General features: G+C 37.0%; 1 protein-coding gene across 5 annotated transcripts in view; it reads right to left on the minus strand.

The window, feature by feature from the left end:
- Positions 1–288: 288 nt before the first annotated feature.
- The window catches only part of ZNF474 (zinc finger protein 474), a 127,425-nt gene continuing 100,657 nt past the window's right edge, over positions 289–27,056 (minus strand). For 3 of the 5 annotated variants that reach the window (XM_027099384.1, XM_027099375.1, XM_027099357.1), the window contains one exon: positions 289–1,652. In XM_027099384.1, coding sequence (XP_026955185.1) covers positions 1,594–1,652 — 59 coding nt within the window. In that variant the 3' untranslated portion in view covers positions 289–1,593. The remainder of the gene's footprint in view (positions 1,653–27,056) is intronic. The other 2 variants (XR_003431229.1, XR_003431223.1) reach the window with 2 other exon arrangements.

Here is a 27,056-nt window from a genome sequence, read left to right on the forward strand (position 1 = left end):
TGGTATTGTGATCATTTACAAAAGTTTTGCCACTTTGGTGAATGTGTTGTTATATCTCATTAAGGTTTTGACTTGCATTTCCCTCATGACTAATAAGGTTTAGCACATGTTCATGTCTGCTGGCCATTTGGATAATCTCTCTTCTGAAATGTCTGCTCAAATTTCTTGCCCATTTTTCTATTGTGTCATCTGTTGTTTTCTTACTGATTTGTAAGAGTTCTTTATATATTCTGGATATGCAACCTTGCAAGATATATTTATTGAAAATGTCTTCTGCCACATTCTGGCTTACTTTTCTCTCTGTTAATGATGTCTTTTGATAAACAGAACTTAATTTTGACGTAGTCTAATTTGTAAGTCTTTTTCTCTATGATTAGTGCTTTGATGTTCTGTTTTAAAAATATCTTTTCATCCCTCGAGGTCAGAAAGATATGTTCCCATGCTATCTTCTAGAAGCACTTTCACATTTAGAACTACAGTCCACCTGGAATTGATGTTTGGATATGATATGAGATAAGAATCAAATTTCATTCATTTTCATATACAGATATCCAATGACCCATCATCATTATTGAAATGGCTGCCCTTCCTCTACCCTAAGCAGGTTCATTTTTATCATAAATCAAAATTCCTTTTGGGTATAGGCCTGTTTCTGAATTCTCTGCAACATTCCCTTGATTTGTTTCTGCTTTTCTGAATACCATATTGTTTTAATAACTGTTGATTTATGATACATCTTGATATCCAATAGTGTAAATCTTCCAACTTTGCTCTTCTATAAGATTTTCATGACTATTTTTGGCCTTTGCCATTTCCATATACGTTTTAGACTTAGCTGATAAAAACCAAAGACCCTATTTCTAGGAAAACACACACAAGTACACACGCACACGCAGAGCTGAATTTTTTCCTTGAAAATGCAAAACCTGACAAGAGCACAATGATAAAGAAAAAATATGTCTTTCAGTTAACATCTATTTAAAAGTTTAAAATAAAATTTGGCAAACTACTATATCCAGCAAATGTCTACTTAAAAACATGACCTCTGACTGGCATTCACATAAGAGGGCAAGCTACCTAATGTTTCTGTGCCTCAATTCTGTATTTTGCAATCTTCACTTATTATTCTGTGAGGTTCAAATGAAATAACATACATAAAGCACTTGTAAGAGTGGGACATAGGGAGCCAATAAAATTTAAGTATTGTTATTCTTCTACCACAGCACTCCTTCATTTAGTCTCTGCTATAATTCACGATTTATATGTCTCTTTCTCTTGTTAAATTATAATCTCTATGGTGGAACCATCCTTGGCCCAGGCAAGAGCCTGTGACCCAGCAGCTATGCTTTAGTAAGCTCTGTATATCACAAACACCACAATGCTAAATTTATTAAAGGACACATGGATCTTAGTCACTTGAGATTCAACCTTGAAGACTGGTACAATGTAGCATATGTCACTCTAAAACAACAGCTCTTCTGACTAAACTGTTCAGATCCAGGGAATATCGTTGTCCACCTTTCTTGTCCTATGTGCTCAAAACAAAGATGATTGCACTTGAATGTTGTGAAGGTTAGTTGGCTGTTCCACTGCTCATGTCAGAAGCAAGTGTTTCTCTGAAGTAAGGGGAAGATTTGATGAGCACTGGTGAGCTTAGGAAAGAGATAAGAGAAAGTTATTAACTGTCAAATTGTCCCTTTTTAGATAGTGTGAATGCAATCTACTTTTGCATAACAATCATTTCTTTGTAATGCCAAGAGTCTATTTTCTTTGTGTTCTGGTTTGTGATTCTGGAGGTATGATATTCACAAGAGTTGCCCATGGTGGCTGAAATACTTAACAATTCATACATGTAGGTCTAGACAGAACATTCATGGAGCATGTTACTAATTCTTTACCTTGGTAACAAAAGAGATACTTAATGCTAGAAATGCAAATAGTTTTATTTTTATTAAAATATATATATATACATATTTTTTGCGGTAAGTGGGCTTCTCACTGTTGCGGCCTCTCCCGTTGTGGACCACAGGCTCCGGATGCGCAGGCCCAGCAGCCATGGCTCACGGGCCCAGCCGCTCTGCAGCATGTGGGATCTTCCCAGACCGGGGCATGAACTCGTGTCCCCTGCATCGGCAGGCGGACTCTCAACCACTGTGCCATCAGGGAAGCCCATATTTTTATTAAAATATTGAGTGATATTTCATTATTTTCAAAATTTAAACATTTTCAGCTTTACTTAACTAATTTTGATTTTAAAAGTTAATTTATATGAATCCCTGTTAAGCTCTTCCAAAAAAATAGAAGAGGGAACATTTCCAAACTGATTTTTTTTTTTTGATGCTGATCACCCTGATACCAGGGTCAGACAAGACACCACAAAAAAAGAAAACTACAGGTCAACATCCCTAATGAACCTAGATGTAAAAATCTTCAATAAAATACTAGCAAACTAAATTAAACAGCACATTAAAAGGACTATACACCATAACCAAGTGGGGTTTATCTCTAAGATGCAAGGACAGTTCAATGTACACAAATCAGTCAGTGTGATATACCACATTAACAGAATGAAACATAGAAACCACATGATCTTTCAATAGATACAGGAAAAAACATTTGACAAAAATTCAATGTCCATTCATGATAAAGAGTCTCAACAAAATAGGTATAGAAGAAACTTACCTCAGTAAAATAAAGACCATATATGAAAAGCCTACAGCTAAAATCATAATCAATAGAGAAAAACCAAAAGCTTTTCCACTAAGATTTGGTACAGGCAAGGATGCTCTGTACCATCCTTTTTGTCACTTATATTCAACCTAGTACTGGAAATCCCAGACAGAGCAATTAAACAATAAAAAGAAATAAAGGCATACACATTGGAAAGTAAAAAGTAAAATGATCTCTGTTTGCAGATGGCTTGATCATATATAGAAAACCATAAAGACTCAACAAAAAGACTGTCTGAACTAATAACAACATCAGTGAAGTTGCAGGATACAAAATTAACATACAAAAGTTGACGGCATTTCTACACAGTAACAATGAGCTATCTAAAAAGGATATTAAGAGAACAATCCCATTTACAATAGCAACAAAAAGAATAAATAAAACACTTAGGAATAAACTTAACCAAAGAAGTAAAAAACTAGTATACTGAAAACTTAAAACACTGATGAAGAGATTAAAGAAGATGCATATAAAGGGAAAGACATCCTATGTTCATGAATTGGAAGACTTTATATTGTTAAAATGTCAAAACTACCCAAAGTGGTCAACAGATTCAGTGTGATTCCTATCATAACTCTAATGGCACTTTAATGGCATTCTTTCAGAAATAGAAAAAAAAAAATCCTAAAATTCATATGGAACTACAAAAGAACTTGAATAGCCAAAGCAATTTTGTGCAAGAAGAACAAAGATGGAAGCTTCATATTCTCTAATTTCAAAATATATTCAAAGCTGCAGTATTTGAAACAGTGTGGTACTGGCATAAAAACTGTCATATAGAACAATGAAACAGAGTAGAGGGCCCAGAAATAAATCCACACATTTACAGTCAACTAACATTTGAAAGGGTGCTAAGAACACAGAATGGGGAAAGCTCTTCAACAAGTGGTTTTGGGAAAACTGCATTATCTATATGAAATTGGAACCTTATCTCACCATATGCAAAAATCAACCCAAGATAGATTAAAGACTTAAATGTGAGACCTGAAATGGTAAAACTACTGGCAGAAAACAGAGAAAAAGCTTACTGACATTGGTCAAGGGAATAACTTTTTTTGTTTTTTCATGACATCAAAAGCAAAGGCAAAGAGGACACTTCAAGATGGCGGAGAAGTAAGATGTGGAGATCGCCTTCCAACCCACAAATACATCAAAAATACATCTACATGTGGAACAACTCCTACAGAACACCTACTGAATGCTGGCAGAAGACCTCACACTTCCCAAAGGCAAGAAACTCCCCATGTACCTGGGCAGGGCAAAAGAAAACAGAATAAACAGAGACAAAAGGATAGGGATGGGACCTGCACCAGTGGGAGGGAGCTGTGAAGGAGGAAAGGTTTCCACACACTAGGAAGCCCCTTCATTGGTGGAAACGGGGGGTGGGTGGGGGGAAGCTTCAGAACTACAGAGGAGAGCACAGCAACAGAGGTGCAGAGGGCAAAGCAGAGAGATTCTTGCACAGAGGTTCAGTGCCGACCGGCACTCACCAGCCTGAGAGGCTTGTCTGCTCACCTGCCAGAGCGGGTGGGAGCAGGGAGCTAAGGCTCAGGCTTCAGAGGTCAGATCCCAGGTAGAGGACTGGAGATGGCTGCATGAACACAGCCTGAAGGGGGCAAGTGCGCCACAGCTAGCAGGGAGGGAGTCCAGGGAAAACTCTGGACCCGCCTAAGAGGCAAGAGACCATTGTTTCAGGATGCACGAGGACAGGAGATTCAGAACACTGCCTAAACGAGATTCAGAGACAGGCACGAGCCGCGGCTATCAGCGCGGACCCCAGGGAGAGGCATGAAACGCTAAGGCTGCTGCTGCAGCCAACAAGAATCCTGTGTGCAAGCACAGGTCACTATCCACACGTCCCCTCCTGGGAGGCTGTGCAGCCCGCCACTGCCAGGGAGCCGTAACCCAGGGACAACTTCCCCAGGAGAACACACGGAATGCCTCAGGCTGTTGCAATGTCACGCTGGCCTTTACTGCCGCAGGCTTGTTTCACATTCTGTCCCTCCCTCCCCCCAGCCTGAGTGAGCCAGAGCCCCCTAACCAGCCACTCCTTTAACCCTCTCCAGTCTGGGCGAAGAACAGATGCCAGAGGGAGACCTACATGCAGAGGTGGGGCCAAATCCAAAGCTGAACCCCAAGAGCTGTGCAAACAAAGAAGAGAAAGGAAAATCTCTCCCAGCAGCCTCAGGAGCAGCAGATTAAATCTCCACAATCAACTTGTTATACCCTGCATCTGTGGAATACCTGAATAGATGACGAATCATCCCAAAATTGATGCAGTGGACTTTGGGAGCAACTGTAGACTTGGGGTTTCCTGTATGTGACTGACTAGTTTCTTATTTTTATGTTTATCTTTGTATAGTTTGTAGGGCTTGTTATCATTGGTGGAGTTCTCTATTGGTTTTGTGGTTCTCATCTTATTTTTTTAAACTACTTTAAAATCTTTTATTTTAATAACTTTTTTTATTTTAATAACTTTATTCTATAATATATATTTTTTCTTTGTTTCTTTTTTCCTCCATTTTCTATTCAGATGTGTAGCTGACAGGGTCTTGGTGCTCTGGTCGGGTATCAGGCCTGCGCCTCTGAGGTGGGAGAGCCAGCTTCAGGACACTGGACCACCAGAGACCTCCCAGCCCCATGTAATATCAATTGGTAACAGCTCTCCCAGAGATCTCCATCTCAACTCTAAGACCCAGCTCCATGCAATAACCAGCAAGCTCCAGTGCTGGACACCCCATGCTAAACAACTAGGAAGACAGGAACACAGCCCCACCATTAGCAGAGAGGCTGCCTAAAATCATAATAAGTTCACAGACAGCCCAAAACACACCACTGGATGTGGTCCTGCCCACCAGAAAGACAAGTTCCATCCTCATCAACCAGAACACAGGCACCAGTTCCTTCCACCAGGAAGTCTACACAACCCACTGAACAAACATTATCCACTGGGAGCAGACACCAGAAACAACGGGAACTATGAACCTTCAAACTGCGAAAAGGAGACCCAAACACAGTAAGTTAAGCAAACTGAGAAGACAGAGAAATACTCAGCAGATGAAGGAGCAAAGTAAAAACCCACCAGACCAAAAAATTAAGAAGAAATAGGCAGTCTAACTGAAAAAGAATTCAAAGTAATGATAGTAAAGATGATCTAAGATCTTGGAAATAGAATGGAGAAAATACAAGAAACATTTAGCAAGGAACTAGAAGAACTAAAGAGCAAACAAACAATGATGAACAACACAATAAATGAAATTAAAAATTCTATAGAAGGAATCAATAGCAGAATAAATGAGGTAGAACAATGAATAAGTGACCTGGAAGATAAAATAGTGGAAATAACTACCACAGAGCAGAAGAAAGAGAAAAGAATGAAAAGAATTGAGGACAGTCTCAGAGACCTCTGGGACAACATTAAACACACCAACATTTGAATTATAGGGGTCCCAGAAGAAGAAGACAAAAAGAAAAGGACTGAGAAAATAATTAAAGAGACTACAGTTGAAAACTTCCCTAATATGGGAAGGGAAAGTCCAGGAAGCAGAGTACCATACAGCATAAATCCAAAGAGAAACACTCCAAGACACATATTAATCAAACTATTAAAAATTAAACACAAAGAAAAAAAATTAAAAGCAGCAAGGGAAAAGCAACAAATAACATAAAACAGAATCCCCATAAGGTTAACAGCTGATCTTTCAACAGAAACTCTGCAAGCCAGAAGGGAGTGGCCAGACATATTTAAAGTGATGAAAGGGAAAAACCTACAACCAAGATTACTCTACCCAACAAGGATCTCATTCAGATTCGACACAGAAATGAAAACCTTTACAGACAAGCAAAAGCTAAGAGACTTCAGCACCACCAAACCAGCTTTACAACAAATGTTAAAGGAACTTCTATAGGCAGGAAACACAAGAGAAAGAAAAGATCTACAAAAACACACCCAAAGCAATTAAGAAAATGGTAATAGGAACATACATATCAAAAATTACCTTAAATGTAAATGGATTAAATGCTCCGACCAAAAGACATAGACTGGCTGAATGGATACAGAAACAAGACCGTATAGATGCTGTCTAAAGAGACCCACTTCAGACCTAGGGACAGATACAGACTGAAAGTGAGGGAATGGAAAGAGATATTCCATGCAAATGGAAATCAAAAGAGAGCTGGAGTAGCAATTCTCATATCAGACAAAATAGACTTTAAAATAATGACTATTATAAGAGACAAAGAAGGATACTACATAATCATCAAGGGATAAATCCAAAAAGAAGATATAACAATTGTAAATATTTATGCACCCAATATAGCAGCACTTCAATACATAAGGCAAATGCTAACAGCCATAAAAGGGGAAATCGACAGTAACACAATCATAGCAGGGGACTTTAACACCCCACTTTCACCAATGTACAGATCATCCAAAATGAAAATAAATAATGAAACACAAGCTTTAAATGACACATTAAACAAGATGGACTTAATTGATATTTATAGGACATTCTATCCAAAAACAACAGAATACACTTTCTTCTAAAGTGCTCATGAAATATTCTCCAGGATAGATCATATCTTGGGTCACAACACAAGCCCTGGTAAATTTAAGAAAACTGAAGTAGTATCAAGTATCTTTTCCGACCACAACATTATGAGACTAGATACCAATTACAGGAAAAAAGCTGTAAAATTTACAAACACATGGAGGCTAACCAATACACTACTAACTAACCAATAGATCACTGAAGAAATCAAAGAGGAAATTTAAAAATACCTAGAAACAAATGACCATAAAAACACAATGACCTAAAACCTATGGGATGCAGGAAAAGCAGTTCTAAGAGGGAAATTTATGGCAACACAATCCTACCTCAAGAAACAAGAACAATCTCAAATAAACAACCTAACCTTTCACCTAAAGCAACTAGAGAAAGAAAAGCAAAAAACCCAGAGTCAGCATGAGGAAAGAAATCATAAAGATCAGATCAGGTAGATGGACCTAGAGTCTGTCACACAGAGTGAAGTAAGTCAGAAAGAGAAAAACAAATACTGTATTGTATGCTAACACATATATTTGGAATCTAAAAAAAAAAAAAAAAAAAAAAAAAGGTTCTGAAGAACCTAGGGGCAGGACAGGAATAAAGATGCAGACATACAGAATGGACTGGAGGACATGGGGAGGTGGAAGTGTAAGCTGGGACGAAGTGACAGAGTCCATGGACATATGTACCCTACCAAATGTAAAATAGCTAGCTAGTGGGAAGCAGCTGTATCGCACAGGGAGATCAGCTCAGTGCTTTGTGACCACCTAGAGGGCTGGGATAGGGAGGATGGGAGGGAGATGCAAGGGGGAGGAGATATGGGAATATATGAATATGTATAGCTGATTCACTTTGTTATAAAGCAGAAATTAACACACCATTGTAAAGCAATTATACTCCAATAAAGATATTTTTTAAAAAGGGAAAAAAATGAAAAAGAAATGAAGGAAAGGATAGCAAAGATGAATAAAACTAAAACCTGGTTCTTTGAGAAGATAAAAAAAATTGATAAACCATTAGCCAGACTCATCAGGAAAAAAAGGGAGAAGAATCAAATCAATAGATTTAGAAATGAAAACAGAGAAGTAACAACTGACACTGTAGAAATACAAAGGATCAAGAGAGATTACTACAAGTAACTGTATGACAATAAAATGGACAACCTGGAATAAATGGACAAATTCTTAATACAGCAAAACCTTCTGAGACTGAACCAGGAAGAAATAGAAAATATAAACAGACCAATCACAAGCACAGAAATTGAAACTGTGATTAAAAATCTTCCAACAAACAAAAGGCCAGGACCAGATAGCTTCACAGGCAACTTCTATCAAACATTTAGAGAAGAGCTAACACCTATCCTTCTCAAACTCTTCCAAAATATAGCAGAGTGTGGAACACTCCCAAACTCATTCTACAAGGCCACCTTCACCCTGATACCAAAACCACACAAAGATGTCACAAGGAAAGAAAACTACAGGCCAATATCACTGATGAACATAGATGCAAAAATCCTTAACAAAATACTAGCAAACAGAATCCAACCACACATTAAAAGGATCATACACCATGATCAAATGGGGTTTATCCCAGGAGTGCAAGGATTCTTCAATATATGCAAATCAATCAATGTGATACACCATATTAACAAATTGAAGGATAAAAACCATATGATCATCTCAATAGATGCAGAAAAAGCTTTTGACAAAATTCAACACCCATTTATGATAAAAATCCTCCAGAAAGTAGGCATAGAGGGAACTTACCTCAACATAATAAAGGCCATAGATGACAAACCCACAGTCAACATGGTTCTCAATGGTGAAAAACTGAAACCATTTCCTCTAAGATCAGGAACAAGACAAGGATGTCTACTCTCACCACTATTATTCAACATAGTTTTAGAAGTTTTAGCCACAGCAATCAGAGAAGAAAAAGAAATGAAAGGAATTCAAATCAGAAAAGAAGAAATAAAACTGTCACTGTTTGCAGATGACATGACATTATACATAAAGAATCCTACAGATGCTACCAGAAAACTGCTAGAGCTCAATGAATTTGGTAAAGTAGCAGGATACAAAATTAATGCACAGAAATCTCTTGCATTCCTAAACAGTAATGATGAAAAATCTGAAAGAGAAATTAAGGAAACACTCCTATTTACCACTGCAAAAAAAGAATAAAATACCTATGAATAAGCCTACCTAAGCAGACAAAAGACCTGTATGCAGAAAACTATAAGACACTGATGAAAGGAATTAAAGATGATACAAACAGATGGAGAGATTATACCATGTTCTTGAATTAGAAGATTCAACATTGTGAAAATGATTATACTACCCAAAGCAATCTGCAGATTCAGTGCAATCCCTATCAAACAACCAATGGCATTTTTCACAGAAGGAGAACAAGATATTTCACAATTTGCATGGAAACATAAAAGACCCTGATTAGCCAAAGCGATCTTGAGAAAGAAAAATGGAGCTGGAGTAATCAGGCTCCCAGACTTCAGACAATATTACAAAGCTACAGTAATCAAGACAGTCTGATACTGGCGCAAAAACAAAAACGGGAACAGGATAGAAAGCCCAGAGATAAACCCATGCACATATGGTCACCTTATCTTTGATAAAGGAGGCAAGAATATACAGTAGAGGAAAGACAGCCTCTTTTTAAGTGGTGCTGGGAAAACTGGACAGCTATATCTAAAAGAGTGAAATTAGAACACTCCCTAACACCATACACAGAAAAACTCAAAATGGATTAAAGACCTAAATGTAAGGCCAGACAGTATAAAACTCTTAGAGGTAAACATAGGCAGAACACTCTATTACATAAATCACAGCAAGATCCTTTTTGACCCACCTTCTAGAGAAATGGAAATAAAACCAAAAATAACCAAATGGGACCTAATGAAACTTAAAAGCTTTTGCACAGCAAGGGAAACCATAAACAAGACCAAAAGACAGCCCTCAGAATGGGAGAAAATATTTGCAAATGAAGCAACTGACAAAGGATTAATCTCCATAATTTACAAGCAGCTCATGCAGCTTAATATCAAAAAAACAAACAACGTAATCCACAAATGGGCAGAAGACCTAAATAGACATTTCTCCAAAGAAGATATACAGATTGCCTAATTGCCAAAAAACACATGACAGGATGCTCAACATTACTAATCGTTAGAGAAATGCAAATCAAAACTACAATGAGGTATCACCTCACACCAGTCAAAATGGCCATCATCAAACAATCTAGAAACAATAAATGCTGGAGAGGGTGTGGAGAAAAGGGAGCCATCTTGCACTGTTGGTGGGAATGTAAATTGATACAGCCACTGTGGAGAACAGTATGGAGGTTCCTTAAAAAGCTACAAATAGAACTACCATATGACCCAGCAATCCCACTACTGGGCATATACACTGAGAAAACCATAATTCAAAAAGAGTCATGTACCACAATGTTCATTGCAGCTCTATTTCCAATAGCCAGGATATGGAAGCAACCTAAGTGTCCATTGACAGTTGAATGGATAAAGAAGATGTGGCACATATATACAATGGAATATTACTCGGCCATAAAAATAAACAAAATTGAGTTATTTGTAGTGAGGTGGATGGACCTAGAATCTGTCATACAGAGTGAAGTAAGTCAGAAAGAGAAAATGAAATACTGTATGCTAACACATATATATGGAATCTAAAAACAATTGTTCTGAAGAACCTAGGTGCAGGACAGGAATAAAGACACAGACATAGAGAATGGACTTGAGGACACAGGGAGGGGGAAGGGTAAGCTGGGACAAAATGAGAGAGTGGCATTGACATATATACACTACCAAATGTAAAATAGAGAGCTAGTGGGAATCAGCCACATAGCACAGGGAGATCAAAGCGGTACTTTGTGACCACCTAGATGGGTGGGATAGGGAGGGTGGGAGGGAGACGCAAGAGGGAGGAGATATGGAGATATATGTATAGCTGATTCACTTTGTTATAAAGCGGAAACTAACACACCATTGTAAAGCAATTACATTCCAATAAAGATGTTAATAAATAAATAAAATTAAAAATGGTCAAAGGACCTGAACAGACATTTCTCAAAAGAAGACATACAAATGGTCAATACGTATTTTAAAAAGTTCTCAACATCACTAATCTCATGGAAATTCAAATCAAAACCTCAATGAGATATCACCTCACACCTGTTAGAATGGCTGTCATCAAGAAGACAAAAGATAAGTGTTGTCAGGGATATGGAGAAAAGGAATCCTTGTACAGTAAGTGGGAATGTAAACTGGTGCAGACATCATGGAAAACAGTATGGAAGTTCCTCAATAAATTAAAAATAGAACTAACGTATGATCCAGGAAGCTTATTTCTGGGTATCTATCCAAAGGAATTGAAATCTGGATCTTAAAGAAATATCTCCACTCCCATATTTATTGTAGCATTATTCACAGTAGCCAAGATATAGAAACAAACTAAATGTCTTTCAACGAATGAATGGATAAAGAAAATGTGGTCTCTCTCTCTCTCTCTCTCTCTCTCTCCCTCCCTCCCATGAAATATTATCCAATCTTAAAAAAGAAGACACCTGGAGAACATTATGCTAAGTGAAATAAACCACACACTGAAAGACAAGTCCTATATATCTCCCTCATACTTGGAATCTAAACTAGTCAAACTCATAGAAGCAGAGAGTAGAATGGTGGTTGCCAAAGGTTAGGATAGAGAGCGGAAAATGAGGAGATGTTGGGCAAGGGTACAAAGTTTCAGTTTTGCAAGATGAATGGGTGCTGGAGCTATAATATAGAGTATGGTAACAAGAATTAACAGTACTGTATTGTATTACTGAAATTTGCTAAGAGGATGGATCTTAAAACTTCTCAACACAGGAACACACACACAAACCCACACAGGTAATTATGTAAAAGTGAAGGATATGTTATTTAGCTTGATTATCCTGATCTTTTTACAATGTATACATATATCAAAACATCACATTGTAGCCTTAAACATACATGATTTTTATATGTATCTCAATAAACTTGTTTAACATTTTAATTTATGGCTTTAAAATATTTAGACATATGGTATGTGGGCTTTCATTTGCACTCTTGACAGGGCCTGGGTAATATGAAGTGCGTCTCTTCTTGAAATCAAAGACATGTCTTATTCCTCCCTTGAATCATACATAAATGCCAAACACAAGACTCTGCCCAGGATAGGTGCCCTGTCTCCCCAAAATGTTTAATTAACAAATGTATCCTTGTTGAGTGAATTTATGGTGGGACCATCAGGAGCTGGTAAGCCTTTTGACACCTCTAAATGACACTTGATATTTAGCCACCATCTAGCCCAGCCCTGAGAAATGTCACTGCATGCTCAGACACCCTGACCAGAAATGTACTTCTTTCTTCTTAACCACTTCCTTCCCCAATAGCTCAGGCACTCCTTCAGAACCCATCTCTTGGGGCTATCAGATTAAACTGAACAGGAAAACTGGTAGAAAGGTTAATGTGATTCATTCCACAACTTGGAATGGTTTAAATTCAAGGTCTAGTTGCTAATTTTAGTCCCAGGGTAGGATATTCAAAAAGTAGACTGTGTCTCTGTTTAAATAATCTTCCTTAATAATGATGTAAAGTCAAATAAATTAGTTTTAAAACATCCTGGAGACAGGCAACATTTTTTTAAACTTTTTGGCTTGTGTGTATGCCCACTCAGACTGGGTATAGACGAACATAGCCACATAAAGTTGCCAGTTTAGGAAAAAAGACCCATACAATTTGGGGTTTATTACAAAATATAAAAAATATGATATAGACCTCCCACTGAGTAGCTCTGAATTAACTAATTTTTACTTAGCCATTGTGGCACCTCTCTTTCTGGAACTCTTTTCGTGCATCTCCTCACCACCTCACTCCCACCATCCCTCATTCAGAAAAAAAGTTTTAAAATAAAATAATAATAACAATAAATTTGATTTAAAATATCTTAATCTGTTCTAATGCTTTAGCCCACATTCTTTATTTAGGTTCAACATACTATTGCCATCCTGGCACATGGTACAGCATTCATTTTGCAATTATAATCCTTATTCAGTGAAACTCCTTCATACACATAGTTCCACATAGGACATCTTACCTTCTGAAGTAAATAAAAATATTCTCTGCAGGACTTCAACTCTCAGAATGGCTCTACTTTGGGGTTTCAACGGCCTTTCTGATTTCCAGCCCAGCACCTTGTACTAAGCAAGATGTGCTTTATAAGCCAATAAATAAGAATAATAATTGTCTCCATGTTTATCAACTCAGACTCTTTCGGTCTTGTCTTCATCATGCATTTTGCCACTTAAGGCAAAGTCAAGGACTTTCAGTTTGCTTGTATTTATCTGTTGCCTGCCAAGTGATCCTCTGCTCTCAAACTCCCCAATCCCCACAAAAGTAGTTTAAGTTATTCTTATTTGAGGCCTTTATTTGGTTCTTTCATATTTCTGAGGCTTACTTTTCATCCATAAAATTAAAAATAGAAGTGAAAGTCATCTTTGCTTTTATGATTAAACCCTCATTTCATTAAATTGGATTTCACTAGCAGGACTTAAAGGCATAACCTTCTGCTTAGTATCACCGTCCTTTACCATTCCTGCAATCATTACTTCTGTGGCAGATGACTGTGGTTGGGCTTTTTTGTTGTTGTTGTTTTTAGTATATGTCCCTTATTGTTCTTTGGAAAGTGGCCATTATTAACATGGAGGTTCTTCCATATTTCCAAGTTTATGTTTGCCAGATGCTCTAGAATAAATGATTATTCAAAACATATTTGAATCCTTTTTGTTTTCTTTCATAGCTTAAGTTTTGTACCCAAAGACTAATAAACTGAAAACATCATTTTCTTCTTATACATTTAAAAACTAGTCACATGCATATGTAAGACTTTTTTCTGTCTATATACAGTGCTAGAGGCATTAACTCCACATCTCTTGTAAAGTCCCCTGAGACTCAGAGAAGCAACTGTGAGGGGAATGGCCAAGCCACAGAAGTGCACGATGGGGTCCCTGTTCCTACCACCAGACTGGCAAGGCTAAAGGGCAAACTTGCACCAATGGTCAACCCAACATCCATTATCCAACAAGTGTCATGATTTTACAGTAAAAAGAAGTTGTTTACTATGTAGATGCCTTGAAAAAGGAGACATCTTTGGTTACTAAAGCTCTCTGTCTCTGGAAGAAAGTAAATGTAGGTTGTGGTGATATTTTTATTCATCAACAAGCTTTATTGTTATTATAAATGCCGTTACTATTACCACTCTACTTAACAAGTGCCGGTAACTTTCACAAAATCATAGCCAGAGAAGTACGAATGAGAAAAACTCCTAGCCAGTGGGCCTCAGTAGGAGTCAGAGAAGATCATAGGTAGTTGTAGGCCCTGAGTACAGTCTGAAAGTCCAAATAAACTCCCAAAAGGTAAGGTAACCTGTGTTTGCAGTCAGGATAGCAACAAGGGGCTAAGGGAGATAGAATCATAGCTCACCCATCATGGAAGCCATATTCAGAAACAGGGCCAGGAACTCAAAGACAAGTGAGATGCTTACACAGAAGTGAAAATTACATCAGAGTTACCATTTGGAATTGCTTATTAGAGTCCCCAAAGCAAGTATGGCTCCTGGGGCAAGCTAAAGAAAGGCACACAAACCAATGGAGACATGGAGAGGGGTGTTTCTGTTTTACACGCACACACATCCCTCTTGAGGAAAGCAGACTCCCTCCCTTGATCTTGATTCCCAGATTCCATGCATCTTAGCAGAGCCAAGAGGAACTGGCAAAGGGCCTGGAGTTGGAGAGGGTATGTGAAGTTTAAAAACATATACATCGTTAAAAATCATTAAACATGTTGGTAACCCAAAGTGAATTCATACACACCCACAAAATTTGGCCTCTGACAGGTTAAACCGCTTGGGCCTTCAGTCCTTATTGGTGTTGAAACTAGGGCTGGGCTCTGTCTGCTGCCCAAGTTCACATGGACCCCGCAGTGAAGAGCAGTAACCAGCATTCTGCACAAGTGGGAATCTAACTTTAAGACAATTTTTCTCCAGGAGAAGTTCTTTGCACCTTGCTCCTTCTGCCTTACAAATCATGCTAGTTGGCAGCAGTGAAGTAGAAACCCACAGCTCTTGAGTTTGCCCTTGACAGAGCACATTGTAGAATGCTCAAACAGTAAAGGATTTTCCATAATCACAATGTAATTCAAAGTTGAATTGAGTAATCTTTGGTTTCAGAACAAGAAAAATAGCATTTAAGATGGCAAGAAAACATTTTTTTCTTAGGGAGTTAATGTAAAAACAGATATGGGATTTTATACTAGAAAGTGGGAGCAAGAATGAAAGTATTTACCTTCTTTTAACATGAGGTAACGTATTGGGATGTCCAACAATTCGTGTGGGTTTTTCTGTAAAATCCTTTGGGAAAACCCGAACGAACTTTTTGGCCAAAACAATAAAATCAAATTCTGTTGATTTTTTAAAATGTAGCCTTAAATAGAAATATATAGCATGTACAAATAAACCCGGAATAGATAAAAGTATATTTTAACATATTTCTAATCTTAAGGAAAAGCATGCAGAATATGGCTGGCTTAAGTTTTTACTTAATAGGTAGAAAATATTATCCAAATCTTTCCTTTTCAAAGAATGGCGCATAGACTTGTAGCATTAACATCACCTGGGAGCTTGTGAGAAATGAAGAACTGTGGGCCCCAGCATGGTCATACTGGATTGGAATCTCCATTTTAATGGATCCCTAGGTGACTCACATGTACACAAAGGTTTTGAAGCCCTGATCTGAATTAACCATTCACCAAAGGCTTATCAAGTAGGCTTATAGAAAGCCTTCCTTTCCTCCAGCACCACATATAAACTTGCAAGCAAAGTAAAAATCATGTTTGCTCTGCAAATACAACTTCAAAATGAGGTCCCTAATACCCTCTTCAAACATTCAGGAGCCACCATCTATTTCTTTACTTTTCCACTTTTTTCTCTGAGATACTTCCTAGGATAAATACCTTCCCTTTTTGCATGGATTGTTTTGCCTGTGACTTTGGAAGACTGAATAACAGCTATGAAAGATACTAGAAAGGAGTAATACTGATAGATTTATTGGAAAGAAAAATAAGTGAAAGACAAGGCAGAAATACAAAAAAGCAAAAATAGCATGAACAAGAAAAACAAATATCTGTGTATTTTATTTATATTGAAAATAGATTTATTGTTTATCTAAATATAAAAAGAATGCATGCTAATAGTCTCTCATAGTTTTGCTAACTAAAAATTGTAAATTCTCAAATAATACAAAAAAGTAGTAGTGTTCAGAAACATCATCATGAAGGGAGAAACTTCTTTTGTTCTTTCAGTGGCCCAGCATCCACTTACCCATCTCCAGATAATTATCCCACCAGTTTTCTTTAACTGAGATTCCTCCTCTCTCCTCCTGACCCATCTGACTCTTAGGCTCCATGCTATAGGTATTATCCTATATTACCTATGGATATGGTGGAGATATGATGGAACGTGTGACAGAGCACACAGGCCTAAGCCAATTAGAACCTCACGTTCTCTAGATCACAGTGTTGGTTTGGGTATAAGCATGCATCCTAAGTTAACCAGCCAGGCCCAATGAACCTAGAGCTTTCAACTGAGTAATTAGAAGACTTTCTTTCATGCCAGTGCTGATATGGAGAGGAGGAGAGGCAAAAACTGTGGCAGCCTCCTTGTCACCATGAGGGAAGATATTGTTCTGAAGATAAAACCACCACAGAGGAGGAAGGGCAGAAACGTGGAAACAGAGGGAAAAACTGGCTCTTCCTGATGACCCTGTCTGAAGCCCTGAAAAAGATGTGCCTAGAAGCAAACCAGGACTCTATACTTTTCAGCTATCTGAGCCAAAAATAGATTGGATTGCTTAAATTAGATTTGACTGAGATTCTGTCACTTGTATTCAAGGGAAATATAACTAATACATGTTTGTATACTTCTATGCATACATCTGCATAGATGGATCTTATTATTTATAATTTCATTTTCAGTTTATTCTTTACCTATTATTTTTAACCTGCTATTCTCAACCCAAAAAAATGTCATTAACATCTTTCTGAATAATTAAATTCAGATCTATATTGTTATTTTATTGGATATATGATGTTATATAATTTGTACTATAATTTATTGAATCAGTGTCATACTGAGAGACATTTACAGATTGCTTATACACATTAAAGAAAAACCTCATATATACTAATTTAACCTACACAATGATCTCCTTGGGATAAATTTCTAGAAGTAGAGTTGTTAGGCCAAAGGTACCTAATTTAGGATATTATACACACTCCTACACTGCTTTAGAGAAATCTGTAGCATTACATTTACACCAATAAGACCTGGACAATTCAGTGTTCCCTACAGTCACATAAACATCTGCTAATTTCATGAGCAAAAAAGTAATATATGTAATTTCTTTTCCATTTCTCTACTAGTGAGAGTGACTATTTTCCACACATTTGTCAGCCCTTGCATTTCTCCTTTTGTGAACCACCTATTACATTTTTACCCATATTTCTGTTACAGTGTTTGACTGCCTCATTGATATGCTAGAGCTCTTTATATATTAAGTGTATTAACTCTTTCTCATATATTTCCCAGGTTGTATTTTGTTTTTGATTTAACTTAAAGACTTTTCATGGTGGAGAAATTTTACATTATTATGTAACCAAATTTATCAAAATTTAATTGTGGATCTTTTATTACTTATATTGCTTAGAAAGATTGTTGCATTCTAAGACTATAAAATTACTCACCCATATTTTCTTCTAGTAGTTTCTGGTTTCTTTCCATTCTTTACCTCTTTTAATATACATTTAAATCTTTGTTCCACCTAGAAGTTATTTTACCATAAGGGATTCAGCTTTCTTTTCCCCAAATGTCTAGCCAGTAATCCCAATGTTATATACCAGAAATTCTATTCATCATCTCACCAATATGAAATGCCATCTTTATCATATATTTAATTACCACATATCCTTGGGTCTATTTCTGGCTGCTTTATTATGTTTCATTTCAGACTGTTTCTGCCTCCTGTAGCAATTTTGTGTTAGATATTGTAATTCATAAATTTTAATATCTAGTAGGATAAGTATTCTTACAATTCTTTTTTTGATCCTTCCAAATTGTCTTAGCTTTTTATTTATCTATTTTTTAAATTAATTTTAGAATAGTTCAAAAGCTTCTAAAGAAATAGTACTTCACAAGTCAGAAAGAGAAAAACAAAAACCGTATGCTAACACATATATATGGAATCTAAAAAAAAAGGTTCTGAAGAACCTAGGGTCAGGACAGGAATAAAGACGCAGACATAGGGCTTCCCCGGTGGTGCAGCGGTTGAGAGTCCTCCTGCCGATGCAGGGGACACGGGTTCGTGCCCCGGTCCGGGAAGATCCCACATGCCGTGGAGTGGCTAGGCTCATGAGCCATGGCCCCTGAGCCTGTGCGTCCAGAGCCTGTGCTCCGCAACGGGAGAGGCCACAGCAGTGAGAGGCCCGCGTACCCGCCCCCCCCCCCAATAAAAAAAGATGCAGACATAGATAATGGACTTGAGGACACGGGGAGGGGGAAGGGTAAGCAGGGACGAAGTGAGAGAGTGGCATGGACATGTATACACTACCAAATGTAAAATAGATAGCTAGTGGGAAGCAGCCACATAACATAGGGAGATCAGCTCGGTGCTTTGTGACTGCCTAGATGGGTGGAATAGGGAGGGTGGGAGGGAGACACAAGAAGAAGGGGATATGGGGATATATGTATACATATAGCTGATTCCCTTTGTTGTACAGCAGAAGCTAACACAATAAAGATATTAAAAAAAAAAGAAAAAAAGAAATAGTATTTCAATATTGAATAAAAATACATGAATATTATTATTTTGAGGAAAGTGAATAAAATAATAGTAAAATATTAAGTATTGGTAACCAAAAACATGGCACCTATTTTCATTTATTAAATTATAATTTAGTGTCCTTTAGAATATTTTATTTTTCTTTTATATACCTGCAAAATATTTCTTGATCAGTTTATTCAAATATATTTTTTATTTTATGTTTTTATTACTATTTTCAATACTCTACTTATCTTTTTTGCCAAATTTGGATTATTATTATTATGTAAAGAATATCTTCTTATTTATAGTTTTTGGGAGACTTAAAACAATATTTTAAAGTCAGGAATAGGTCCTGAATTTAATCAAATATTTTTAGCATCTATTGTGATTTGACTGATTGAAAGAAATCAATGTATTTGCCAGTACTGAATTGGATACATTCTTGGAGTTAATCTCACTCAGTTATATTGTATTACTCTTTTGATGTACTGCTAAATTCTCTCTGCTAATATACCATTCACAGCTTTTGTGAGGAAAGAGAGAAGGGAAGAGACAGAGGGAAGAGAGAGAGATGGAGAAGAGAATCTGTTCAATGTTACTGTCACACATATGCTAGTGTCATAAAAGAATATGAAGAGAATTCCTTATTTTGTGTTGCTCTGGAACAAATTCAAATCACGTTGGATTAATCTGGCTCTTGGAAGAATGAAAATAATTTCCAAAGATACCTTCTGTGTCAGAAGGATTTTGGAAAACTTTAACAACATTCACAATTTCTTGCACAATTTGTAGTCTATTTCTTCTTGAGAAAAAAAATGAAGTTTTAAAAGTTATTAGTATAAAATTGTGCAAAACATTTTCTTACGATGATTTTCTCATTATCTGTAGTCATCTCTCCTTTTCATTGCGTATTTTATGAATTCATGTTTTTTTCTCTCTTTTGTTCTCACTCATACTTAGTATTGGTAGATTATTTATTTATTTAATTGTATTTGATCCTCCCTCCCTCCAGAACCAAGTTTTGAATTAATTTATAATTTCTATCACTTCTTTCATTATGGAATTTTGCTCCTCATTTAAAAAAATTTCTTCCTTATGTTTTTCTAAAGTTTATTTTAGATTCATTTTTCTAGCTAAACTGGCACCTTATTCACTTATTTCCATTCTTTTTCTTTTTTAGTAATATAAATGTATATGGTTTAAAATTTTTTCCCTCACTGTTATTTTTCAGATATTCTGTAACTGTGATGTTATTGTTTACTTAACCTGAGAACTATTTTACAAAAAAAAATTTTGTTTTTTTTCTGATTTTCCTATTTGTTTCTAGCACTGAATGCATTTTTTGTCACAGAATGTTGCTTATAGTATTTCTACTTTGGGGTTTATTTTTTTGTTTCAAACAGTATGATAAATATCTGTGAATATCTATGGGTCCTTGAAAAAATGATGCATTTCTTTGTTTCTAGGGTTTGCTATTTGACATCTACACATCTATTAAATACTGTTACACATATTGCTATTCAAATCTTCTGTATTTAAATTTTGTCTTTTTTATCCATAAAGTATAGAAACCGATGCGTTGCCTTTCACTATTATTGTGTTTTTGTAAATATATCATTTATCTTCAGTAATTTTATATATTATTCATATTTTTACTTATAAGGAATAATTATAACTTCTCTGTAAATTTTAACCTACATCATTAAGTAGGTTGCATCAGCTTGCATTCACCTCTGCTTGATAATAGTTAACATTTTCTCCCAACATTTTGTTTATTTAGTAGATCATTATGCCATTTACTTTTATCATGGGGCTAATATATTAGATTTTTTTGTCATACCAATGATCTTTTCTGCTTTTAATGTCTTACATCTTCTTCCTTTGCCATCTTCTTCTTTGACGTTAGAAAAAAATAGACTATTTTGAATTCAAAAAGCAATTGCAGTTACAGCTTTAAATAATACGCTTAATCCTACAGTTCTCAATATATCAACTTTCACTTCAAGTATAGTTATTTATCCTCACTTTGAGAAATTAGGAAACAAAAGTTAATTTTGACAGTCATTTTCGTTTCTAAGTGCTTACTCGCATCTCCCTTGTTCCAAACCTAGAAGGACTGATGCACAAATTGTTTTATTATTAATTTGTGCCATAACTGTACCCCTAAGTTGTTGTCCAAAGAAATATCTATTACACTGGTAAAAACAGAGACAAGAGACTAGAAACCTGCAATAATTGTTTAAGGACACAAATTTTATAACTTAAATTTCTAGTAGGCCACTTTATCTCATTACCTTGACTGAGAAGAGGGACTGTTTCAAAACTGAAAATTGTTAGTATGAACAACCCGCTATTATTTTGTGCTACCTCATACCCCTCAGTGGCTGCAGCCAAAATATTTTAGTTTTCAGTCCCTCTTCTCATTAAAATGCAAAAAAGGGAAATGTATTCAGCCTTATTCTTGTACAAACAACAAAAACAAATCCACTGGAGGATAACGCTCCACTCTTCACTCGACTTTGACAGTGGAAACCTATTCTATGTTGATTAAGCAACTATGTAGCTGGATTCCTTTCTTATTTTTTGAATTATAATATTCCTTATGGCATTATATTAAAAATTAACCCATGGCAGGGGATAAGGGAGGAGAATAGGAATGAAGTATATTTTCCCACCCACCCAAATTGTGGCCAACTGGCAGAAACTACTGAACATGTCAGCATGTCACCCTGCTTTGGCTCAGAAGGAAAGTAATAGCCTTTGGTCCCATCTAGTCCCCAAGCACCAGAATGAATTCTGACAATCATACCTTTTTCTCTGCAGGTTTGCCTTTCTGGCTTTGTGTGTGTGTGTGTGTGTATGTGTGTGTGTGTGTGTGTGTGTGTGTGTGTGTGTGTGTATGAATCCTCATGTGTACATAGACGCCTGCTGGAAATTGTTTCAATCCCTCTGTTCACATGTAATCAACATTCCCGCTCTCTTCTTACATTGAATTTTGGAAAGTGAGCCCTTGCAGTGCCCCATGCCTGCTTTAAATAGCCAAAGAATCAGAATCAGGAGACTCTAACTCTTCTAAGAGATGTCTTAGTGTGGTATGGCTAAGAAGTTTGCATGGCAACAGAGAGATGTAGGAGCAATGCCCTGTTTTTTCTCTCTGCTTTGGAAACTGAAAGGGTTGTTTCCTTTTATCTTTTTTTTCCTGTCACTGTTAAATTTAATTAACTATATATAAAGTATTAGAAATCCTTTGGATCTGATTATGAGTTTGGTCCAGAAAATGTGTAATCCCCAATGAAGCATGTATTAAGAGTCAACTCCTTTCCAAAACTGTAGTAATCAGATGTTAGTATATGAATAGTTTTGGGCTTGGCTAGAAAACTTATCTCTTTACTCCATCTTTTTGTACTTAAACTATAAACTTTAAGAGTAATTTGTTTCCTATATCAGTCAGGGTCCTTGCAAGAAACAGCTGGCACATTCAAATCAGATAATTTGTGGATCATTTTAAAAAGACACCTTTACAGGGCTTCCCTGGTGGCGCAGTGGTTGGGAGTCCGCCTGCCGATGCGGGGGACACGGGTTCGTGCCCCGGTCTAGGGGGGTCCCGCGTGCCGCGGAGCGGCCGTGCCCGTGGGCCATGGCCGCTGGGCCTGCGCGTCCGGAGCCTGTGCTCCGCGACGGGGGAGGCCGCAGCGGTGAGAGGCCCGCGTACCACAAAAAAAAAAAAAAAAGAAGACACTTTTACAAAGGTGTGAGCAGGGTATAGAGAAACCAGAAGGGATGGTGTGGTACTTGGGGTAAGGAACACCAAGGAACCACTCTCACCCTAGGCCTGAGAAGGCAAGGGGAGGACATTGCTACTGGAATAGGGGAGAAAAGAAGGGAGTGAAGAAGACCCTTCACAAGAGCTGAGATCTTAAGTTACATGGCCAGCCCAAATCAACCTGCAGGGAGAAAATGGATATAAATGTCCAAACCTTATTCTCCTCTTCCCTCAGGTCTCCTGCTGGCTCTCCCACTGGTCAACCCTACCAGATCTCAGAGGGCAAGTGAACTCGTGATGCTAAGGCTTAAGTCAGTCCCCTGGTATGCAAAGTGTGGCAGAAAGGGTGAAGGGAAACTGGAAGACATCTGGAACATTTCTATTAACATCAACTGATATCTATTCAACAACTACAGGAATTCCTCATTTCGCAAATTTCATCATCTACGTGAATTGGAATCCAAGGAGAACTTTCCCATGGAAATTGAGTCTTTAGGTTGTAGGAGATTGCTATGATAAAGTGGAAGTAAATAGACATGTGTTGTCCTAAGATGTGTATTCCAATACTGATGTTACCACTTGCTAGTTGTATAACTTTGGATGAGTCACTCCAGATCTTTTGTATTCAATGGTATTATCAGTATGGTGATGACAGTCATGTTTTTTTTTATTTTTGTCAAGGATGATTGCTAGTATAAAGTTATCTAGTATATAAGAGAATACTCGGAAATATAATAAATTTTAATTTACTTTGGAAATATTTCTCTGAAGCCATGACATTTTCAGTCTCTTTGCAAGTCAGACTTTCCTCCTCTGAAATGGAGGTACTCTTGCCAAAATTGGTTGGTTGTTTAACAGTTCAGATATTTGTATCTTATGGAAGTGAATGAGTGCTCAGAGTGTATACACTGACTTTCCCCAGGGAATTCCCAATTTCCTTCATCACATCAAGGAAATCTTATAAATAATGTCATACACAGAGAGACTGCTTTGCTCATCAATTACATACAGTTACCTCCAGAGAGAGGGTCTGCCTTGCCAAGAATACTGCTGATTTGGCTCTCACTAGGGAAGCAAAGAGCTGATGCAACAGGCATTGCATTAAGGACCTTTGCGTATTGTCTTCCTAGCTCTCTCCCTCTGGAACTCTGAGCTGGTTTCAGAGGCTATGGGAAGCTATGGAAAGTGCAATCCACAGGTATTTTGGGATGTATGCTCTGGGACCAGTTCAGCAACAAAAGAGTATCTTAATTTGGGAGACTTTAACAAACTTCAGAAATAAAAGTAGACAAGAAATATGTATAAAGTAGACAAAAAAATGCAATAAAACAAAACAAACAAAAGAAACTCCTAGGGCTTCCCTGGTGGCACAGTGGTTGAGAATCTGCCTGCTAATGCAGGGGACATGGGTTCGAGCCCTGGTCTGGGAAGGTCCCACATGCCACGGAGCAACTAGGCCCGTGAGCCACAACTACTGAGCCTGCGCGTCTGGAGCCTGTGCTCTGCAACAATAGAGGCCGTGAGAGTGAGAGGCCCGTGCACCGCGATGAAGAGTGGCCCCTGCTTGCCACAACTAGAGAAAGCTCCCGCACAGAAATGAAGACCCAACACAGCCAAAAATAAAATAAAGAAAGAAAGAAAAAAAAGAAACTCCTAAAGGATAGAAAAAGGAGAGAAGCCAAGACAGGAAAATCTATCCACTTTGAAACTTAAAAACACACACAAAATGATAATAATAATAATAAACCTAGGCTTAAAAGTATTTAATAAAGTAAAAATTAAATATAAATGAACCATATATTCAACATAAACTAGAAAAAGAATGAAAAAACACACCCAAAGAAACTATAAGAGGAGTCAAAAGACAGAAATAGAAATGAATTAATTAAAAGCACAATAGGGCTTCCCTGGTGGCGCAGTGGTTGGGAGTTCACCTGCCGACGCAAGGGACACGGGTTCGTGCCCCGGTCCGGGAAGATCTCACATGCCACGGAGCGGCTGGGCCCGTGAGCCACGGCCGCTGAGCCTGCGCGTCCAGAGCCTGTGCTCCGCAATGGGAGAGGCCACAACAGTGAGAGGCCCGTGTACCACAAAAAAAAAAAAAAAAAAGCACAATAGAACATATATTTAAGGTCAAAAGTTGCCTCTTTGAAAATACCAATAAACAGCCCTTTTGTAACCTGATCAAGAATAAAAAAAACATTAGAATGATAAAGAGATCAAAAGTATAAATTCCAGAATTTTTTAAAACATAAGAGAACATTTTTATACAAAGTAATTTTTTAAATTGGAATGATTGGCTCTTCCAGAAAAAATATACATTAATAAGATTTCTTAAAGAAGTTAAAAACAGAATAGACCAGCAGCATAGACAAAATCTAAAATAGAGACAAAAGCCAGGATCAGAACATTTTATGGGTGGATTCTACAAAATCAGAACCAGAATACTGAAAGAAGAGAATGCAATAGATCTTCTCTTATAAAGTTAGATGCAAAACCCCTAAATTTAATATTAGCATTTTTTACTGAGGTATAATTCACATACAACATTATTTAGTTTCAGATATACAATATAATGATTCAATATTTGTATATATTGCAAAATGATCACCACAGTAAGGTTAGTTAACATCTGTCACCATACACAGTTGTAGGAGATATTAGCACTTTTAGTGAAGAATTTCATTAAAACAATAATATACATCATGATCAAAAAGGGTTTAACACAGTATTGCTAAATATTGGAAAAGTGATAGATAAATAGGTCAATGGAAGAGTATAGGGAATCTAGAATTCAGAAATTCATTTATTTGTGTGTGTATATGATGGAGTATGCAAAAAGTGGTGTTGGGACAATTGACTGTCCTTTAAAAAAGGATTAGATTCCTACTTCGGACAATTTTTGAAAATTCAACTTGAATAACAAGTTAAGTATAAAACAAGAATAATATACATTATGACCAAAAAAGGATTAAAGTAATAATGCTAGATAATAATGCTAGATATTGGAAAATTAATAATCAAAGTGATCAACAGAATAGAATGGGCAATCCAGAAACAAATTCTTGTGTGAAAATGATGTACTACACAATAAATGGTGCTTGAACAATTGCTCATCTATTCAAAGTGAAAAAAATTAAATTTAGATCTGTTTCATCCCATGCTAAAACGTTAAAAAAGGAATTTTAGTTGGCTTAATAAGTAAGCTTAAAACGAAACAAATGAACAAACAAAAGAACTTTGAAAGTGCTAACAGAAACAAGATAGACTAGGTAATTCCCTGGTGGTCCAGTGGTTAGGACACCACACTTCCATTGCAGGGAGCACAGGTTCGATCTCTGGTTAGGGAACTAAGATCCCACATGCTACATGGCACAGCCAAAAAAAAAAAAAAAAAAAAAATCAGAAACAAGATAAAATATATATATTTATTTATATTCTTGGGATAAAGAAGACCTTATTGAAAAAAACACAAAACTTCAGAATTCCTGGTGAAAAGGCTAAAGTTTTTCTATGTAAAACTTCTGAAACTTTTTGGATGTTTTGATATTGGCATATCACAAAAAGCTCCATCCACCTATGCCCCATTTCTCTCACTGATTATGACTAAAAACTCTGAGCAAAATACAAAAAAACTTGAAGACTCTGAAAAGTAGACAAAATTAAGTTTCTCATTTTTTTCTCTTTTCTTTTGTGGCTTTGCCCCCACGGCAGGCTCTGGTCTTGGAGTGCTACAGCAGCAACAATACTGTAAGTGGCTAAAACTCCAAGAAATATCCCATATTTCTGGCCAGAGGAAAATGAGTGTCCAGGGGCTGGAGAGTGAGAGGAGAATCCTAGAAGGGAGAATTGGAGAGGAACATGCTCAGATACTCAGTGTGAACCTGCACAATCTCAGGTTCAACCCTGATGTATGGGAGATTTTAACACCCATTTCTCACCAAATGATAGAACGATGAGATGAAACCCTTGTACAGATACAGACGATCTGAACAACACTATCAACCGTTTTGATCTAATTTATAGAACACTACATTCAAAAACTAGAGAATACTACACATTTTTTTCCCAAGTGCTCATAGAACGCTGAC

This window comes from Aethalodelphis obliquidens, unplaced genomic scaffold (genome assembly GCF_003676395.1).
Source record: "Aethalodelphis obliquidens isolate GAN/ISIS:26980383/991018 unplaced genomic scaffold, ASM367639v1 scaffold4, whole genome shotgun sequence".
NCBI classification, from domain to species: domain Eukaryota; kingdom Metazoa; phylum Chordata; class Mammalia; order Artiodactyla; family Delphinidae; genus Aethalodelphis; species Aethalodelphis obliquidens.